At 46.3% G+C, this 19,765-nt stretch overlaps 1 protein-coding gene across 3 annotated transcripts in view; it reads left to right on the top strand.

Annotated features, from left to right (window-relative positions):
- Window positions 1-2,290: 2,290 nt before the first annotated feature.
- MAP4K5 (mitogen-activated protein kinase kinase kinase kinase 5) overlaps window positions 2,291-19,765 on the top strand; it is a 66,938-nt gene continuing 49,463 nt past the window's right edge. For 2 of the 3 annotated variants that reach the window (XM_086748388.1, XM_086748387.1), the window contains exons 1-2: window positions 2,291-2,385; window positions 2,728-2,917. In XM_086748388.1, the coding sequence (XP_086604514.1) occupies window positions 2,810-2,917 (108 nt within the window). In that variant the 5' untranslated portion in view covers window positions 2,291-2,385; window positions 2,728-2,809. Of the gene's footprint in view, window positions 2,386-2,727; window positions 2,918-19,765 lie in introns of those variants that run through there. The other variant, XM_086748389.1, reaches the window with a different exon arrangement.

Genomic DNA, 19,765 nt, shown 5'->3' with positions numbered 1-19,765 from the left:
ACGCAAACAGCTCGCTATCAGCGGTGCAGGAAGCTAATTTATGGGGGGAGAGGTAACTGTTTTGTTAAAAATTGCTTGAGGAAATACAGCTCCCTAGAGGGTAAATAGTTTCTTCTTTATTTGCTGGGTGTTCAGGAAAACTTACGTATTTATGTTGGAGAGAACATACAGGATGTAGAAGGCTTTCAGAGTACAAGGGGAAATCAAATGCGAATCTCTTTACGTTAGCAGTGCCGTGCTCCCGTCTCTCTGGAAGCAGGACAATCCACATTTTGGAGCTGCTTCTGACACACACTGTTTCCAACGAGCCCATAAATAAAAACCCAATAAAATCACGTGCCACTATGCAATTCCTGAGAGTCTTGGAGTTTAAGCTAAAGCAACACTCCAATCCTAACGAGCTAGGCTACAGAGCCTGTGTTTTGAGGGAAAGGCTTATGCAATCAGCAGCGCTGTTTCAGGTACTTGCATGTGGGATTTCTAAATGTGCTGGAGTAAGCTTAAAACACAGACTCCATTTTAAACGGAGAATCAGTGCCCAGCTACTTTCTCGATAGACTATATTGGACCTGCGTGGGCTGTCTGGCCGCCAAAGAGGCAGAATCTGTTCTTAAATAACCAATCCAGTGTCCTGAACGCCAAAGAGACTTGTACATCTGGCATCCATTTAATTTTTTTCTACCTAACTTTTGCAAACGTATTTCCTGCGTTGAGTATGTGGTATTTTTTTGCGCCTAGAAAATCACACCTCCTTTTAGGCCTTAATGATTTTACGTGTAGCAACTACTACTGCTAATTCCAGCATTCCTCTACTGCGTATCCCCAGCTTTGGGTATCTTTCGCACTCACTTGAGAGACTATACGTCAGTTTTGCTCGGAATTTCAGCTGCCTCGCTGAAAATAATTGTTCTCCAAAGAGGGAAAGGCAGATGTAGAATATTTTTCATCTCGTGGTTTCAAAGAAGATTTTTTGACTTCAGGAGACAAGTCTGAACACGTCCGAGTTAATTCTCGTGTGACTATCATGGCACTGACTGCCCACAAAGCTAAATACCATGGTGCTTGATTAGCCCATGAAATGATTACGTATGTGGCTGCGAGGTTGAAATCCAGATTTGCAAATGATGGGACTCGGTGACACGGGGGGTCCTACTCAGTCTGTGTCCCTGTTCCTCCAGCCGGTGCATTCTCCTCCTCTCGCAGCTCAGAGCCTCTTTGGGAGCAGGTCAGCCTCCAGCGCTCAGCTCGGAGCAGGGTTTTGCCACGGCAGCTGTGATAACTCCTACTAGGATGTGCATGTAGGAACAGCTCTGGTGTTAAAGATGGAAAGCTCAGCCTGGTGTTTGGCAGAAGCATACATATGGATATAAATATATACAATATGTATGTGCTGTAGGCAAGCTGGGGGCTTTCCTCCCGCCTCAAAGCAAGGGGCACAGACCAAGAGCCATGCCTGCTCTCACACTTGTCTCTCCACAGCCAATACCTAAAGGGGGCTATGGGAAAGACAGGGAGAAACTCTTCAGCAGGGCCTGGTGTGATGGGACGAGGGGTGATGGTTTCAAAATAGAAGAAAGCAGATTCAGACTGGATATAAGGGAGAAATATTTCACAGCAAGGGTGGTGGAGCACTGGCCCAGGTTGCCCAGAGAGGTGGTGGGTGCCCCATCCCTGGAAACATTCCAGGCCAGGTTGGCCGGGGCTGTGAGCGACCTGATCTGGTTGGAGATGTCCCTGCTCCTTGCAGCGGGGTTGGACTGGGTGGCCTTTAATCGTCCCTTCCCACCCAAACCATTTTGTGATGGTCCCATGAGCTCTGCGACCTGGCAGCCCCAGGCTCACCCCCTTCAATGGAGGGTTCCGATGTGCAGCCCCAGGGCAGGCAGCAAGGCCTTCTGCCCCACCGGGGCCCACCTGCACCCTCGGCTCTGCCTCCACCGGGCACCGAGACCCGCGCCCCCTCAACCCCAGCTCAGCGCGGGGCGGGCAGGCAGAACCGGCGGGGCCGCCGGGGCAGAGCGGCCTGCGGGCCCAGGCTGGGCCGCCGGGAGGGCTGGCGGGCGGCCCCTCGGTAGGAGCCATCGTGCTACCGGTCTGTGTAACGCCGAGGGCCGGGCGGGGCGGGGGGAAGGCGGCAGGCGGGCGGGCAGGAGGGAAGGGCCGGGCCGGGCGGTTGGCCGCGCCGTGGCGCTGCGGCGTCGCGGAGGGCGGCTGCCGTCCCGTCCCGATCCGACCCGTCCCGGCTCGGCTGTCGGTGCGTGCGTGGGGGCCGCGGCCGCGGGAGGAGGCGGCGGCGGCGGCGGCGGCGGAGGAGGAGGAGGAGGAGGAGGCGGCGGCGTTGGCATTGCTCGCTCCCCGGCGGGACAAAGGGCTGTGGGCGCGCAGGTAGGAGCCGGCCGGGCCTTGCTGCGGGCCTGGCAGCGGGCGGGCTGGCGGCTGCTCCGGCCGGCGGCGGGCGGGCCGCGGCGCCTCCCTCAGCGCCGGCGGGACGGGACCTCCCTTCCCTCCCTCCCTTCCCTCCCCACGGCGGCCGGGGCCGTTGTTCCCCGCCGGGTTCGGCGCTTCCCCGTTACCTCCGGGAGCCGCCGCGGGCTGCGGAGGGCGCTGCCCCCGCCGCCGGGCCGCCAACGGCCGCGGCAACCGCCGGCTGCTTGCCTTTGTCTGGGCGGCCGCGGCCCAGAGCCCGCCCCGGGAGCCCCCTCCTTCAGCAGGCGTTTTCCGCCGCAGGAACCATGGGCCGGCTGCCGCGTTAGAAGCATCGCCGGCCGGGAAGGGCGAGGAGGAAAGCGGCCGGCGGTGAGGGCCGGAGATGGAGCCGGCGGGGAGGCCGAGCGGGGATATCCTGAGGCGGAACCCGCAGCAGGACTACGAGCTGATCCAGCGGGTGGGGAGCGGCACCTACGGCGATGTCTACAAGGTGAGCAGCGGGCCGGGCCGGGCCGGGCCCCGGGGGTCCTTCACGGCGGGGCCGGGCTCGGGGCGCCGAGGGGACCGGCCGGGACACAGAGGCTCCTGAAAACCCTGTGGGCTGGGGGGCATCTCTGGCAAAGCGTGAGGTTTCCCTCCCCGTCTGCCACTTTTGTTTAAAAGCGTTGGGACTTGCAGCGTTGGAGAAGGGTCCGTCTCACCAGTCCCCTCACTCAGAGTTGGTGAATATCGCAGGTGATGCTTTCCACGTTACTGCTGAAGAAGGTAGAGGAGACCTATTTGCTGCACCCGTTTCCCAGAACGCATCGGTTAAAGCACCTGATTAAAAGGGTGCAGGTTTATCCCCGAGGTTAATAATAGCACGAAAAGGCGGAAGCAGATTAAAGCTCTTCGGCAGCCGTAACTCTGTTCCAGCTCGCGGTAGAGTTAGGCGCCGCGAAGCCCGTAGGCGCTCTCGAAGCGGCGCGTACTGGTGCTGACATCGCCAGAACCACAGCCACGGGAAACCGAGCAGCGTGGCACGTTCCCCTCCCTGTGCTCCTCTGGGGGATGCCAGCCCCTTCCCCAAATAGCAGGGACGCTCAGCGGCTTTAAGGTTGCCCTGCTTATAAAGAAAGCCTTAAAGTTTTCGGCCCGTGATTGGCAATCTGCGCTTTCAGCTGCATGGGAAGGGTGGCTGTGGTGTTTTACTTTGTAACGCTGTCGAGAGTGTTTAAAATAGACCTGACACAAGCAACCGTACAAGAGAAAAAGCTGCGTTACCCTGCCACATGAAAGGCAGCAGTAATTGCTCATGCGGGGCGAGGGCTCTTCGCTAATGTTCAAATTGAAGTTTTATAGATGGATCTTGTTCCCACCTGCCCTTTGAAATGGTTACTTATGGCCTCGGGGAGTTATTTTTTTAAAGTTTTCATGGTGCGTATTTGCCTTCCTTTTTTTTTTTTTTTTTTTTTTTTTTCCTCCTAGAATGCTGTGCAGAGATCAGTTAACGTCTTTGCTAGGGAATCTAGCACTAAATCCTTTAAAAGGACTTTTCAGGTTTCATTAATCCAAAACTCAGCATACCTTGAGCTGGTTTGTTTGAGTATGCCTGCATGGCACAGAGCAGCGCGATGAGGAATAACTAGTTCTGTTGCAGAAAAGTATTTTTGTGTGATCTCTTTGGGGAAAAGGAAATATTCTGCTTCTCATTATCCTGGTAATTAGTGGAGAGCTGTGCTGACATGTCATACAGCTTCCGGTTCCGGAGCTGGTTTGAATGCATGGTTCTGCTCTGTGCCATGTAAACATATCCCCTTTTAGGGGGAAAAAAAAAAAAAATAAATAACACAACCCTCCCCCTGCCCCCGCCTCACTCCATTGTTTGGGTTATAAAAAATGTGCCTTCTGCTCCTGAAACGGTTTCAGTTAGGACTAAACCCAAACCTTCTCATAGTGCAACCTGGCAAATTCGCATCAAAGTCTTCGGCAGTCTTTTTAAACGTTGTTTTGAGTCTAGAAGAAGTATAAAGTTAATGAGTTTGAAGTGGTTTGAGAGCCTACATTTGTTAGTAGGTCATTGGTTTGCTCTTTGTTTTTGTAAAGCCCTGCAACAGGGAGGAACTGTATTGAGGGAATACTGTGTTGGATGGCACCGGGTGTTATGACAAATATGCAAAGCAAAGTTATTTTTTTTAAAGTAATTAATGTTATGTTAATTTTAAAAGTGACCTTTTTTCTTTAAAGGACTTAATATATAAACGTTGTACTTTTATTTTCCTCAGTCTGCGGGTAAGTCTCTTAGCACTCCTGTGCCTGCGGAGGGCTGGCAGCAGTGTTTATAAAATGCATTTCTGAGTGAATATCTGATTGTTGTTATGTTGCAGGGCTCGGGCAAGGTTTGCTAGAGAGCGCTCTTAAATTAAAATGGAATTTTCCTCTCACCTCTTCAAGTGGTTTCTCTGCTCCGTCGCTACTAATGAGTCACCGGCGTCTCCAGCACGGTTGTTTTTAGGATGTCTGAATGAGACAGCCTTTCTGATTGCGGGAGATCTGCCTCTTCCTCGGATCCTTTTTGGTGGTGGTGGTTCATGCCTCAAATTCTTTTTGGGGCACTTGGTAGCCTTTAGAGTAATTAGTTCTTTTTGGGATGTTGAAGGTGGAGGTTAAACAAATATTTGGTTTAGGTAAATATTCTTCTGTAACCAATGTTTGGTCACAAATATTAGGTTACAGAAGAATATTTAAGGTCTTTCTAAAAATCTCCTACCCGCTTTGCTTTTCATTAGTTCTATGGAAGCTTAAGACTGAAATGTGTTTTCTGAGTGTTTGTGGGTTTTTTTTTCTTGTCTGTCACATGGCACACAATGGTTGATTGTAGGGTTGCTCCTAAGTACTGGATTGTTGATGTTGTTTTAATTTTTTTTTTTCCTCTCCCCTCAGGGTGGGGGAGAAACCATTCATAAATAAACTATTTTCTTATTTATTCGCAGCATTTTTAAGTAGATCCAAGTTTGAGTCTACCAGTCTTGGAAGTATGCTTTGCGTTACAATCCTAACATGTTAGTTATCTCATCCATGTTAAGAAAGTTGTTTTTTTTTTTTTTTTTTTCTTTTTAATAGAGGATATTCCTGTTAAGCCAATTCTGATCCATTGGGATAGTTTATTTCTCAAAGCATTGTATCAAGCTATCTTAAACTGCTGACTTCTGAAAGAGGCTGTAATAATGAAGACTGGATACTCCCTGGAACTTAATAATATGCTGAGAGTAATTTTTTTTGTCCCCACTCTCTGTCAGGTGGTTAGCATCCTCAGCATCGTGTCACTTAACACTGCAAAGAGTGAGGTTTTAATTTGACTTTCCTGACAAGATTTCTGTTTGCCCTCCTTGATCATATACATGAAAGTCTCAAAGCAGTATTTTAAAATGCTGTCAGTTTGTTGATGCATCTGCACGGTTCTGTGCCTGTGTGGTTAATGCAGAAACATCCAGTTGACCAGTGTCTTGGGGCAGAAAATTAAAAAAGCCACTAGAAACTGTAAATGGAATTTAATCTCCAGCACTGGGAAGTGGCCCGTCAGATCCCATCCCAGGTAAACTCCCGTAGTGTGGTCAGATGCTTCCCAGGATGGGTTTTCACGCCAGCATGACCTGTTAGTGAACCTGCTTGTAGCCTCATTTGTGTAAGGCCAGTTTTGATCACAAGTTCACATCGTGAGCTCTATCGGCACGTGTTTCTGCAAGTCCACGACGCTTTCTGGCAGTACTTGGCAGAGTGTAAGACTGGCCTGTTTTGGTTAGCTTGCGGGATTCGGTTGCGTCGGAACGTCGAGTCATATGGTGATAGGTACTTGTAGATGTTGGTGTCCTGAAGGGACGTGGAGAACATGCGCTGCGTTAGGGCGATAGTTTACTTTCGCTATATCTTACTGGGATTGCCGGCACGGAATTTTTATTTGTCTGTTTATTAATGACTCAGAATAAGTTTGGTGGAGAGATTTAGGGGAAAGAATATCCTGCGTTTTGGTGAGAAATGCGGGGTCACCAACCCTGGCACGTAAAAAGGAATTTAAAGTCTTCCACGCGTGTGAGTGCCTTCAGCAGCAGCCTGTTGACTCTGCTGGGGAACAAGACTTCTCCTCACTGCTACCTCCCCTTATCTCCTTCTCCCTCAGCTACACAGGGCTTGGCTTTTTGCGGTTTTTAATGCAAGCACCCCAAGCACTCTTAACTAATCTTCAATTTCGGCGAAGGGGAACAAAGGGTTGGTTTACGTAGACTGTCTTTTTGAACGCTCTTGTTTGGCAGCTGAGCTGCAGGATGATGTCTTTGCTCAGCCCGGCATCCTCTGCAGGCCGCTTTTGCGGGATGCATAGCTGGACATCTGCCCTCGCAGAGCGGCGAGGATCAAATGTGTTCTGGTGCAGCAGTTCTGAAGCTCTCTTGTTTGGGATTTTTCAGGCAGGGTGGTGAACAGTGCTACAGTAGCTTTATTTAAGAATAAGCACAGGAGGAGAGACACGTACCAAATTGATAGCACAAACTGCCTGTAAACAAGAGATGCATTTGTAGTAAATATAGTAGAAATTTCATTCCTTCTTGAGTCACCTGCTGAGTCTCTCTTGGGATTGTTGTTTTTTTTTTTTGATCTCCTGCACCAGGTAAAGGCATTAACTTAGAAATAATCTGTACTGTTGTACCACTCATCACTGCTGCAGAAAAATACTGAGCGATGAAATTGGATCGTGTCAGACAGAAACACTTTTCTCAAATATATTTGTTTCGTTTTGTTTTTTAAATCATGGGGTTTCTTTTAAAGGATGTCATGGAAGTGGGACTCTGTCCAGTCTGAGTCAGGTTTTGGCCCTGCTTGTGTGGTCAGTGCCTTATTCTCGGAGCTCTGGAGTACAACTACGTACAGCTCTGTTGCAGTCAAAGGCTGTTGAGAACCTGTGTTTGAATAATTCATAATGTCAGTCTGATTTCACAGATCATGAGAACTTCCCAGTTAAAACTTTCTGCTTTTCCAGTCACCAGGTTAAGAATGGAGCGTAGAGGCTTTATTTTGATACCAGAGCATGGTTATGGCTGTGATGGTTTTTAATCGCATACTCCCAATTTTATACGAAGATGTTTTGGCAGCTGCAGACCAATTAGATTGGCCATCCCTGATTCAGCACTTCTGTCCCTGGTGAATATACATTGCTTACCCATATGAATTACCATAAAACATCTGTCACATCGGGAGATTCCACTCTTCCTCTCCAGATGAAAGCTTTCTGGTTAGCAGTGTTTGCTGTAGCCATGCCTGAACTCCGCATACTCTTGTTTTTCATACGAAGGGTGTTTAGAATGGCATCAAACCAGCGCTGTTGAGTTTCTTCTTGCTGCTGTGGAGTTGCTCTTCTGGGAAATAACAGGCTTTTCTTCTAGGATTCAGTCAGGAGGATATATATATATATATATATATATTGCTAAGAACTCAGATGCTCTGTGGAGAGTTGACACTCTCTGTTAGGTTATTCAGGAGTTGGGGAATGCCCTTGCTTTTCCATTTGTAATCTTTGTAATGTTTTGTTTTGTTTTGTTTTTTTCTTATTAAGCATTTGGTCTTTATTGGGGAACATTCAAAGCTGCTTGGCTTTAAGTATTACCTCCTGTTGCTCATGTTTTCTGTTAGTGATAGGTTATGTGGTGGGAATAGAGTGTTTCCCCTGTGTCTTTTTCTCCCTGTCTCTTATTTGCAAAAGCAGGTAGTCTCTGAAATCTTAAAAATAAAGTCTGATTTATTTTCCAGCGCTTTCTGAGTTGTCCTCCCAGGTTAGGAACTCAGAGGAGCCAAAGAAAGAGTGGTAGCCACTTTTCAGTGTGCTTCCATCGGCTGGCACCAAGGCCATACCCAGCATCTCCGAAGCCAAGGAGGAACTGAGAATCTGTTCTGTTGAGTTTAGTGTCCTGTGGTACCAGCCTTGTCTCCAGTGTAGTCTTCGGTTGCAGTATTGCTGCCTAGTACTCATCCTTCAGGAGATATTCTGCTGGGTAGATGATTTTATTATTCCTCGTTATTCATGGCACAATCAGTGTGTGAGACTGAAGCGTCCTGCAGACTTGCACAGGAAGGAGTTAACCAGAGCATGTTCTTTTGTTCCCTGCACGTCACACACATTTTTGGAGACCAGTCGCGAGCATGAGGTGCTTTACACGAGCCGTGCCTTTTCTGCCTTCCGCCTCAGAGCTCCCTTTCAGAGGAAGTTCGTGTATCCCCTTTGAAACACACCACCCCCCCCGCCCCCCGCAATAGAGGAAATCTCTGAGAAGGAAGAACCCATCGAAGATCAGAACGTTTGCATACCAGTGTCTACTTCAGCTTTGTCTCCAGAAGATGTGATGGTCATTTTCATTGCCAGCACATCTGGATAACTTTGAATGTGTCCAGGATTTATAGCCTGGGGTGCCTGAGTGATTCCCAGTTCCATCGGCAGGAGCGTGCGATGGAAGTACACAGATCATCCGTGTCGGAGAGAACAGCTCTTCCTGTTAGCAAGGCCGCAATGCCAGCATATTTCGCTGACACCAGCAACTGTCTGCCTGCTCTGCAGCTGGAAAAACAAATTCGCTTGCTACCTTTACTCGTGTTTGGCACCTTGGCTTCTCGGTCACGGCTGTGAATGAAAAGAAGAGGCAGCATCAACCCGAGGTGATTCCATTTCAGAACAGTGCAAACTGGATAGGTCTGCGTATTCATAAAAGTTGTTCATCAAGTCCAGGCGACCTCAATGCCTTGCATTTTAGATTGCCAAAACCTTCTCACACTTGGCCATTTTGTTAGGATTTCAGATTTTATGCTTCTTCAAGAAGTTAAAATAGTAGTTGCCCAATTTCTGAAGAATTCCTAGCAATAAGAGCCCTCAGCAAGGTTTGGTGGATGCAGCAGCCTTTGATTTGTGGTTTTTGGCAGTTTGGGTGGTCCTGGGTGCATTCTGGGATTCCCACAAAAAGTCAATGAGAAGGGCAGGGTATTTTGTTCAAGATTTTGCATTTGTGATCTATAAAACCAGATGCTACCTTGCTTTTAATGGGAGTGGGTAAATAAGGCAGACCTGATGCTAACAGTAGTTGAAAAATAGTGAAAGAAAATTTATTCGACCAGGCCTTCCCCAAAGCTCCTTGCGGAACGTACCTGTGGAAGAGGTATTACAGAGATCACTTATTTGAAGTTCCTGTTTGGCCTCACCAAGTACAGTGGTCTTTCTGACAGGTTAACTTCATCTGTCTCATTATGACGAAGAGGTCTCTGGATTATCTGCCACCACCTTTTTCTCCAAGCTGAGGTTTGCTGGATTGGAGAGCACGTTTACACAAGCAGCACCATACAGCGTTATTTGCCATGCATCTCCCACCCCCTTTCCCTTTTCTCGTTTAGGGAATCTGTTCAAGAATGGCTTGTCTGAAAAACTGGAATCCCTTCTATTTATCAAAATAGCAGAGTAGCTCCACTGAGAGTTAAATGCCTTTTAACTCCGCTCCCACCTAACCAGCTCTGCAAAGTGAGTATCTTCATCTACTGGATAATTTTGAGAGCCAGACCTCCCTGCTCATGTGTTCCCCTGCAGCTGGCCCGTAGGAAATATCTCCATCACGTGAAGGTCTGAGCTGTCAGGACCTCCTCGCATACAGAGGCTGGATAAACTGCTCTTCCTTCCTAGATTGTTTGGGGGAAAATTTCGGTGCTCTTCAGCTTTCTAAATTCCTTCACCCAGTTGTTAGAAGAATTAATTTTATCCAGCATGGCAGACAGCGTCGCTCAAAGGGCTGAAGCTTACCTTCCCCTGTGGCGGATGGGAAACGCTGTGCAGTGAAGCCGCAGCTTGACCGCGTCTCTGGAGGTCTCAGGCTCTCTCGGTGCAAAGAGCTTGTGGGAGGATGAGCAGAGGAATTGCTTCCTGGCTTCTCCTTCAATCCAGACTGGAGGTCGGGGAAAATTCTTCTGGGTGTCTGTGCTGTTTCCATCCTGCCCCTATCAACTCCCAAGGAAAGGGGTTCCAGAGGGGGCTTGCTTACATGGAAACATTAGGAAGGCGAGGAGGCGTCAGGGAAAGGGCTGACATCTTGTCTCTGAGTCAGTGACCACTAACAGGGCCATCAGACGCAAGACAGCGTGCTCCTCTCTGCTGTTTTGAGACGTAGTGAAATTACAGGACTAGTGCATTTAGCATCACAGATATCTTAAAGTTGCTCACTTTTGAGTCTGCAGAATGCTAAGGCGTGGTTTGAGCAGATGCCGGTCAGTACAACATGAGCAGGCAGTAAAAAATATGAAATTTGTTGCAACAGAGGGAGAATAGGAAGCGCCAAGGCTTTTGTTCTGAAGCCCTAGCCTCTTCCAGTACTTTTCCTTAGCCTGTTATCCTGTATCCTGCCCTGTGTGTTTCTGCTGACATCTCTGCTCCTGAAGAGAGCAAAAAGATCGTGCAAGGTGCCGTCAGGGCTGTCCCTCAGAGCTTTGAGCTGACCTGCAGTCCTGGAGCCAGAACTGCTGCATTTACTGAACTGATCCATCAAAAAGGCATCTTCAGTGCCATATTTGATATTTTGGCGTGTTGGAATGACTCTTCTCCCATGTGTTCTGCATGAATATAGTGTGTAGAAGGTTCATGTTTTCCTAGAGATGAGGAATATTTGGCTGGACATGAACAAGAAGCCGAATGAAACCTATTCTGAGGTTAGTGTGAACAGCTGAATTTGTAGCCTGTTGAAATGTGTATTTTGAGACATTCCGCAAAGGCAGGTGCTGTTTCTCTTCAGAGAGCGAAGAGGTCATTGCAGGGGGACTCTGCTGGCTTATTGCTAAGAAATTGTTCTTGAGCGTTCTTTGTGTAGCCCTGTCCTGTGCAGCATTAAAGGCATCATTTCTTACGTTGAATGAGATGGTCCACCCCAAGACGCTGTGTTTTTGTTCTGTTCTCAGCTGTGTGTTTGCTGACCGTGGCTATTGAAGCGATATAGAATTCTGTCAATTTGCCTGTTCAATGTACAGACATGCAGGGTAATGGCTGAATTACAGTTGTTAGGCTCCCAGAGATGTTTTGGAGATTTAGTCGTTAATCTCAAGGGAAGATAAGTGGTAAAGTCTCTTGCGCAGACATGGAAATGTAAAAATGGTAGGCAGAAAAAATAAAGGTGCAGCCGTGCCATCTTTTATAGATGTACTTTGTCTTGATAAAACTTAAAATTTGGCAGGAAGCAATGCCTAATGAGTGTTCATTGCTCTCCAGTGATTAAGAACATCGGCTATTTCTGTTGTATTTACGAGTTGGAGAACAGCAGCTGCTGGAATTTTTCTTTCGATGCAATCGGTCTACAGTGGGGTGAGGGAGAATATTTGATGTATCACTTAGAAGTATTCCCACTTGTATTGTCTGTCAGAGGGGGGTTGTTAAATTTAAATATAGTGATAGAATCTCTTAAACGGCTGACATCACTTTTAATTTAAAACTGGGTTTGTCTCGCCGTCTTATGTGCTCCCTGCGTTCAGACAATGATTTCTGTTGCAGGGCAGGGGATAACGGTACCGTGCATGGAGCGAGCTACGTGGGCATCACTTTTGTAGCGTTAGCGGCTCCCGAGGATGAAGGTTTCTGAGCTGGACAGAGTGTATGTGCATAGTCAAAATGCCTTTGCCAGTATGATATTTCGGAGGAGTCTGGGTCAGTAATTGGACAGGATAAGCAGCTTCTGATAACGCCGTTTCATTTTGTCAGGCATGTCTGTGTTTAAATTTAAAGCACTGTTTGAGTTCCTCTGCTTCTTGGCTAATTGTGAAGAAGCATGACTAGCTTTTTGATTACCGTAGTACCTTTAAGACTTTGCCAAACAGTTCTGTCTGGAGAGTCTGTTTTTAAATTTGGCTCGCAGTGTGAGACTGGGGAGAAAGGGAGTTATGAGGATGGATAGGGAGATCTTGAGAAGGCTTTATGATCTGCCATCGCTTCAGCAGTCACATCCAATCGCCTGTTTAGGGTACATGAACATAAATTTTTCCTTTTTCTCATTCTGTGGGTGTTGAGGTTTGTCTAAATCCCACGGTGGCATGTCTCTGGTACGGACAGACTGCGCTGGCTCGAGCGGCAGCTCTTGCAGGGACGGAGGAGGAGGAGGACAGGCAGGCTGCGGCTTTTCTCCATGGAAGCGTGATGTGATGGAAGTCTGAAAGAGGTGAAGCAGTTGTTGCCTCTATTTCTCGGAGCTTTGATGCTTCAGGCAGTGTGTGGAAAGTCCGTGTGAGATACTGCCGGCCCCCCAGGCCAGCTGCGCTTGGTTTGCCCTAAGAGAGGTGTGGTGCTGGGCTCTTTCCTTATCAGCTTCATCTTTCCCCAGGATGCGGTCTCACTGGATGCTGGGTTCATCTTGACGTTACGGCTTTGGCCCTCCTCGCGTGGTTTCTGCTGTCATTACTTCATCCGTGTGTATCGTTTTATTTAGCAACGGGAAGCGTTCCGAAGCTTGAAGTGGTGTTTGCATGTGAGCCCTGTGTGCTTGCCTTTTGATTACGTGAGTTCAGACTCTGGTGGTTGTGTGCAGAGAAGGACAATAACGGTACCTTAAGCTTCCAGCAGTTGCAGTATATTTGCAGGATATATCATGTCTTGCAGAGACCTTATAGTCTATGTAACAGTACACATGATAGCTTAGGGTTTATACTTAGTAACGTGGCTATAATCTATTTTGATTTACAGGACTGCTTTTTCAGTCCTCCTTTGCCTTTGGCAGCTGTCTTACATAAGGAAAAAAGACCACCGAAACCCACAGATCAAGCCACAGCGCGTGTGCAGGTGACCAAACCTCCAACGTAGCAGTTCTTAGGACAACACGGATGCCGAGGACTGAACGCATGGGGCAGCTGAATTAGCCCTTAGGTATTATAACTTCATGCTAAGAGAAAATCTTCTATATCTTGGTTTCTAGAGCAGAGGATGCTCACGAGCTGAGGAGTAGCTTTGGGAACGGGGAAGCAGCCAGGCTGTGCAGAGTTCCTCGGACTCACTGTCATGATTTCCTCTAGCTTTCTCAAACATATTCCTTAGTGGTGTCTGGCTCAGGAAGGCTGATCCATGGAAAATCCATACAGCTGATGACGGGAGAGGATTAAATATTTTGGAAGTGAGAACTGGAGGCTTTAGCCGAGTCAAAAAAAGAGAGTGCAGATTGTTAGGCTGAGCAGCTTCCTGGGATGGGGGGCATTGCCTAACCAGCCTCGGGTGTCCACCAGGGATCAGGCAGAGTTTGAAAACATTTGGAAACAAAGAGGAATAAGGCAAGATGGAAAACAGTCTCAAGTATATTAAAATTTAAAAATATTGCCTTAAAATTCCAGTTAAACCGTCAGGCCTGTTTTACTGTAGTGTTGTCATTTCCGTAGCATGCACATTATTTGATCAGCATGGGTTTGGTCCCTGTTGGAAAGAAAGTTGGACAGGTAAAGTGAGGAAGTCGCTGGGCAAGTGCTTCAAACAAGGCTACTGAAGTGAAACCAGTGTTTGACAACTGTAGATTAAGCTGTAGAAAAAAAATGTTTCTTATTTTCAAGTTACATTATTTAAATGAGTGGATTGGTCAAAACTGCGAAAACAATTTAAGAAAAATCCAAAAAGTTTATTTTCTTTCCTCCGTTCTGTCTAAAAATAAGTTGTGGGAGGATAAGATAGCTGTGAAATCGTGAAAGATATCATCTGTAATGAAACAGCAATGTTTCCTCTCTCTACTTAATCAGCGTAGGTGCAAAACATGCTTCATACCTAACCTTTCTCGTGTATCTAGCACATTTGAAAGGTCTGATTTTCCTCATTTAAAACCTGCTAAAATGTCATTTCTGTTTATTTCTACAGAATTCCAGGCTGTGATTTTTTAATTGCTTGGTGAATTAGAAATATTACTGATCACTATTTCATCACGATCAGATAGAAAATTAAGATTGCCAGTAAATATTGGGTTTTATAATATAACTATTTATATACCCGAAGCAGCTGAACAGTGGTAGCGTGCCAGTAGCCAGTGAGAAGCAGGCACAGTGTGGTATGTGTACACATGTACACAGATGAAACGGAGAGGAAATAATTGTCTCAACTGCCTTCCACCCCAAGGAGGTGACAATTGACATTGTACGGGTGCAAACCAAAGCTTGGTCTTAGGACAGAAGAAGAATCTCCCTGCTCCTGTCTTTAACTTATTTTCTTTTAACTTCTTTGATTTACACAGCTGCTTCTTAATTCATTCTTTCTCTTCTAGTTGCTGTTTTATTTACCAATAACAACAACAAAGAACAAGACCTATTTTCTTCATGAAGACAACTTTATGACTTGGTCTCTCTAGTTTTGTAACTTACTTTATCTCTGAGGAATTGAAATTTAAGGAGGCAATTACTGAACAACTTTGAAGTTAGATTTTTCTGCTTAAGTCTACGTTTTTCACCTGCACCTCTCTAGATTCTCTCAAATAAATCACAACAAGGAAATGGAGTTGGCATAGATTTGCACGCTGGGTTTGGAAGGCTTGGTACTGCAGAAGAGCCTATGTGTGACATGAAAAGCTGGAGGGGTTTGCCCAGACACGCTGTAGTTAAAAATGAGCTTGTGTGCACAGCTTGGTTACAGCATTAAATTATTTAATACAACACAAATGGCTTAATTAAAAAAAAATAAAATAAAAACCAATCTATTGCCTTTTCATAGAACGGTTTGGGTGGGAAGGGACCTTCAAAGCGGTCCAGCCCCCCTGCCAGGAGCAGGGACATCTCCAACCAGATCAGGTTGCTCAGAGCCGCGGCCAACCTGGCCTGGAATGTTTCCAGGGATGGGGCATCCACCACCTCTGTGGGCAACCTGGGCCAGTGCTCCACCACCCGCATTGTAAAAAAATTTTTCCTAATATCCAGTCTAAATCTCCCTCCCTCTATTTTAAAGCCATTACCCCTCGTCCTGTCACACCAGGCCCTGCTGAAGAGTCTCTCCCCACCTTTCCTGCAGCCCCCTTTGGGCACTGGGAGCCGCTCTCAGCTCTCCCCGGAGCCTCCTCTTCTCCAGGCTGAACAGCCCCAGCTCTCTCAGCCTGGCCTCACAGCAGAGCTGCTCCAGCCCTCTCAGCATCTGCGTGGTGCTTTGGATCCCAGCTGTGGATTTCCTGGTGCTTAGCGGTTCTCTTCTTATTACCTGCAAATAATCATACGCCCTTCGTAGCTTCCCTGAAATCAAAACCGTTAGTGCCTTCCTTTTGCATGAAGGGGGCTAACAGTGCTGCCTTGACTCGGTGAGGGTGTTTGGAGACTGTTCTGTCTGAGCAACTCGCTGCTGGTTTTTTCAGTGAAAAGAAGAGGTGTGGATATTTTTCTTCACGTATTTTGGTTGACATATCTCTTAGTTCTTTCATGGCTAAGGAATGCATAAATTCCGCTGTAGCTGATAAAATATGTCGTCTTTTAATGTTACTTGAATTTATACTCCATAATTCTGCAGGTTTTTTTTTTCCTGTGACGTGGTCTATACGTTCAACGTACGAATAAAATAAAGTTGGGTTACATTTATTCTTCCTATCTTCTGGTGAAAAAACCCTTTTAAAATCCATCTTAGTTTGTAGTTTAATAATATATTCGAAGGTTACTTTTTTTTTCCTTTCCCCTATTTCATACCCTGACCCGTAAAGCTGTTAGGCTCAATTTTAAGTGTATTAGCAGCTTCATGGGCCTTCTTTGATTTGATTTATATTATTCCTCAGGAAAGTTAGCTATTTGTAGTAGCTTTTCAAAACAATCAAATGCACATAGTTGTAACTTGAAAAGTTCTTTTCTGTTTTGGTTTTTGCCGGGGATCTGCTCCAAGTCAAAATTGGATACTTTTTTTTTTTCTCTCTCTCTCATGTGGTATTTGTTTGTATCTTTTGTGCTGCATTAGTTGCTAAATAGTACTTTTGTGGTCAGCATCTGTTTCTAGCTTTAGCTTCTCAATTTTGGAAATTTTGTCAAATATTTTGCGAAGGATCATCTGCCAAGAAAATTTTGTAGGAGAATAACCAGCCTCTACTTGGAAGCATACAGCTGACTTCTGGGTTTTGATTTTTTTCCTGTAAATAAATGTTGTTAAGGTTTGCCCTGATCTTTGCTTTGTTATTATTATCCTTATTGCCATAGGTCTTTGTCCTTCAGTTGTTATTGCTAGGAATGAGAATTAAATGTTTCAGCGGCTGCTGAGATCTAAGCCGCTTAGCTTATACAAATCCTTAGTCTGGTTTTCTATGCTGGAATAAAAGGAGTTGCCCTAAGATCATTAATGAGCTTTTAATCCCTCATTGCTTGAGTTAATTGGCCTTGAGTAGGAAAGTGTTTGAAGTCTGTGAGTGAAAGGTACGTTCCCCTCCTCCCAATTTTCTCTGCAAGAGATACGCTATCTAAATTTCCCCAACTGCCAGTAAAAGTAAATACATTTACGCCTTATTTGCATCATAGCTGTGCTTAGGAGTGCCAGTCGCAGAGCCTACCGCGCTAGTTTTCAGATTTTAATGTGGAATTTATTTCCACCCCAGTACTTCTGTGTGTTCTGGGTTCTGCTCCTTCAGTCAGGGAAACTGCAAGCGCTGTAAGTGTGGAAATTGGGAGCCTCCTGCTTTGTACTGACGCGGGGCAATGTCCATCTGGAGAGCACCCACAAAATCAATATTTGTCTTTGTACAGCATCCAGCTCCAAAGTGATGGCTCTCTCGGGAGTGCTGCTGCAGGATAAACTGGCAGACAAGGAATTCAGAAATACGTACAAAAAGTAAAATTAGCACGTGAATCTTTATTTTTTGGTTTATTCTGAAAAGTAGTAACGGTGGCGGTTGTGAGAGACGGTTCTCTTTTAGGGTAATGAATCTGTAAAGCCTCTGTGAGGGAGATGCTTTCTGAAAGCCTCTGTGCCTTTTGCTATAAAGGAGCCTGGTACTGCTCTCCATCTCAGAAACCCAGCTGGAGGACGGCAGGCTGAACAATTGCCTCTGGGTTGTTTCTGCCTCCTGAAAGAGAAAGAGCCCTGAAAATTAGAAGTTCCTGTTCTGTGTCTTTTTTCCAGCAGCAAAGGCTAGCTGGACATCTGCTTCCCGTGTGAGCTGCCCTGGCACACCTTGGGTGATGAATGGAGCGTTGCGAGGACTCAGGATGGGAGAGGCAATTGTTTCTGTCTGGCACAAATCCCAGCCCATTCAGTAAGATTTGCATTAATATTTCACAGAATCGTCCCATTTTTCTTTTTTTTTTTTTTTTTTTTTTTCTTTTAAAGCTGTCCTCTTGTTTCTTTTTCTACATTTTTAATCCATCCAGAGACCTTTCCACACGAAGGGGAAAAATGTGTTCAGCATCTGTTGTGGAGATGCTCTCAGCGCGGAGCACTCAGGCCTTTATTCAGTCCATTAGTGTTTAGGTTTTCTCAGGATGGGGAATTTTGGGTAGCTTTTGCTTATTTTGTTTTGTAGAAAAGGAAAAAAAAACAAAACAACCAAAACCTACAGAGCTGTAGTAATTGTACCTGTGTGGGTGTGGTACATGTATCCATCTAGGAGGTGGGATACAGAGGAATGCAGGAAAAAAAAATATGGATCGTATAGAATTATAGAATCATAGAATGGTTTGGGTGGGAAGGGACCTTCAAAGCCCACCCAGCCCAACCCCCCTGCAAGGAGCAGGGACATCTCCAACCGGATCAGGTTGCTCAGAGCCCCGGCCAACCTGGCCTTGAGTGTTCCCAGGGATGGGGCCTCCACCACCTCTCTGGGCAACCTGGGACAGTGTTCTACAACTTGCATTGTAAAAAATTTTTTCCTAATATCCAATCTAAATCTATCTCTCTCTATTTTGAAACCATTACCCCTCGTCCTATCACAACAGGCCCTGCTGAACAGCCGCTCCCCATCTTTCTTGTAGTATACCACTTGTACGGGTCTTCTGAGGGTGCTGCCTGGTGCTGGGATGGGAACCAGCATGCTCTCTACTCAGCCTGGGACTGGAAAGCGCCAGCGGGAGCTACGGGTTCTGGCTGGAGCTGGTAAAGAGGTGGTGTTTCAGAAGTACAAGCCTCTCCTTTCCAGTCATTAAGAGCGTGTCCGGCATTGCTGTTCTTTGCTTTGGCTGCCTGATAATTTTCCAGCTCTATTTGCAGAGCATTTTTTTTAAACTGAAAAACTGGTTTATGTAAATCGTAGGAGTAAACAAAAAAGTATAGTTAATTATGATAAATACTAGGAACGCTTATTTGAACGTTTGCATTCTGATGTAATTCACATTCTGTTACAGACCAGCAAGATTGCTGTTCACCAAGATCGAATTCTTCTCTAACACATCAGTTGCTGCTTCTCTGAGGGACAAAGGGTAAACTGATCAGATCAGAAACCTAACCTAGTCTGGCAGTTTCTGTCAGATTTCTTAATGTTGCATGTTGGGTCCTGATTTTTATGGATATTTGTTTTTGTCTTCACAAAAAAACCCAAAAACAAATGATGAAACACCCAAAAGTTATTGTACTGAGGCCTCCTGAGGACTTGGCTGGTCTCTCAGTTGAGGCTGCAGCATCGCGCGAGATCTGGAGTTGCTCTTGAGGATTTCTCCTCGTGTGCTGGGAACAGCAGTGAGGAATCACAGGTCTCATCTTGAGAAATAAGTCCTTCCTTTGCAGTAATGTCTCATCTCTATGTGTGATGAGTTTGAGCATAGGATAAAAATGTTGAGATGAGGTCACACACAGGAATGTGGCATGTTCATGGGAGCATGCGTGTCGTATGGGAGAGGGATGCTGCACTAGGTACTGAAACCCAAATCCTCATGTAGAGGAGCGCATGGCTGAAGTGCTGCTGAAAGGTCTGGTGGTTGTGCCAAGCTGTGGCAGCTCCTCGCTGAAGTTTTACTCCACAGATGGGCTGGTTGTGGTGGCATCTTCTAGATCCCGTCCTCTGTTTCAAGGTCTCCGTGGTCCTACCTTCTGGGACATATATGCAGTGGTCTCGGTTTGTTGGAGTGTCTGGTTCTTTTTTATTCACCTAATGCCCATAATATTTTGAATTATCTTTTTTAATCACAACAAAAATACAGTGTGTAAGAAAGGAATCTGTTTTCATGGATTTAGAGCGGCCCAGATGAGGGACGTTTCTCTGGGTCGCCTTAGTTGGCTGAGAGCTCTACGTGGTGGTAGAAGTGAATTTGGAGATGTAAGTAGGTGAATTCGAGGGTCTGTTTGCTGATACTGGGAGATATGGAAAGAACGGTGCAGCATAATAGGAATTTCAAAACCACACAGGGCAGGTTAACAGTTATAAAGTGTAAGAGGTCAGAAACTAGAAAGCAG

The sequence above is a fragment of the Chlamydotis macqueenii genome, chromosome 5 (genome assembly GCF_036417535.1).
Source record: "Chlamydotis macqueenii isolate bChlMac1 chromosome 5, bChlMac1.mat, whole genome shotgun sequence".
In the NCBI taxonomy this organism is placed as follows: Eukaryota; Metazoa; Chordata; class Aves; order Otidiformes; family Otididae; genus Chlamydotis; species Chlamydotis macqueenii.
Note: the sequence above shows the minus strand (reverse complement) of the source record. Positions and strands in the feature narration are given on the sequence as shown.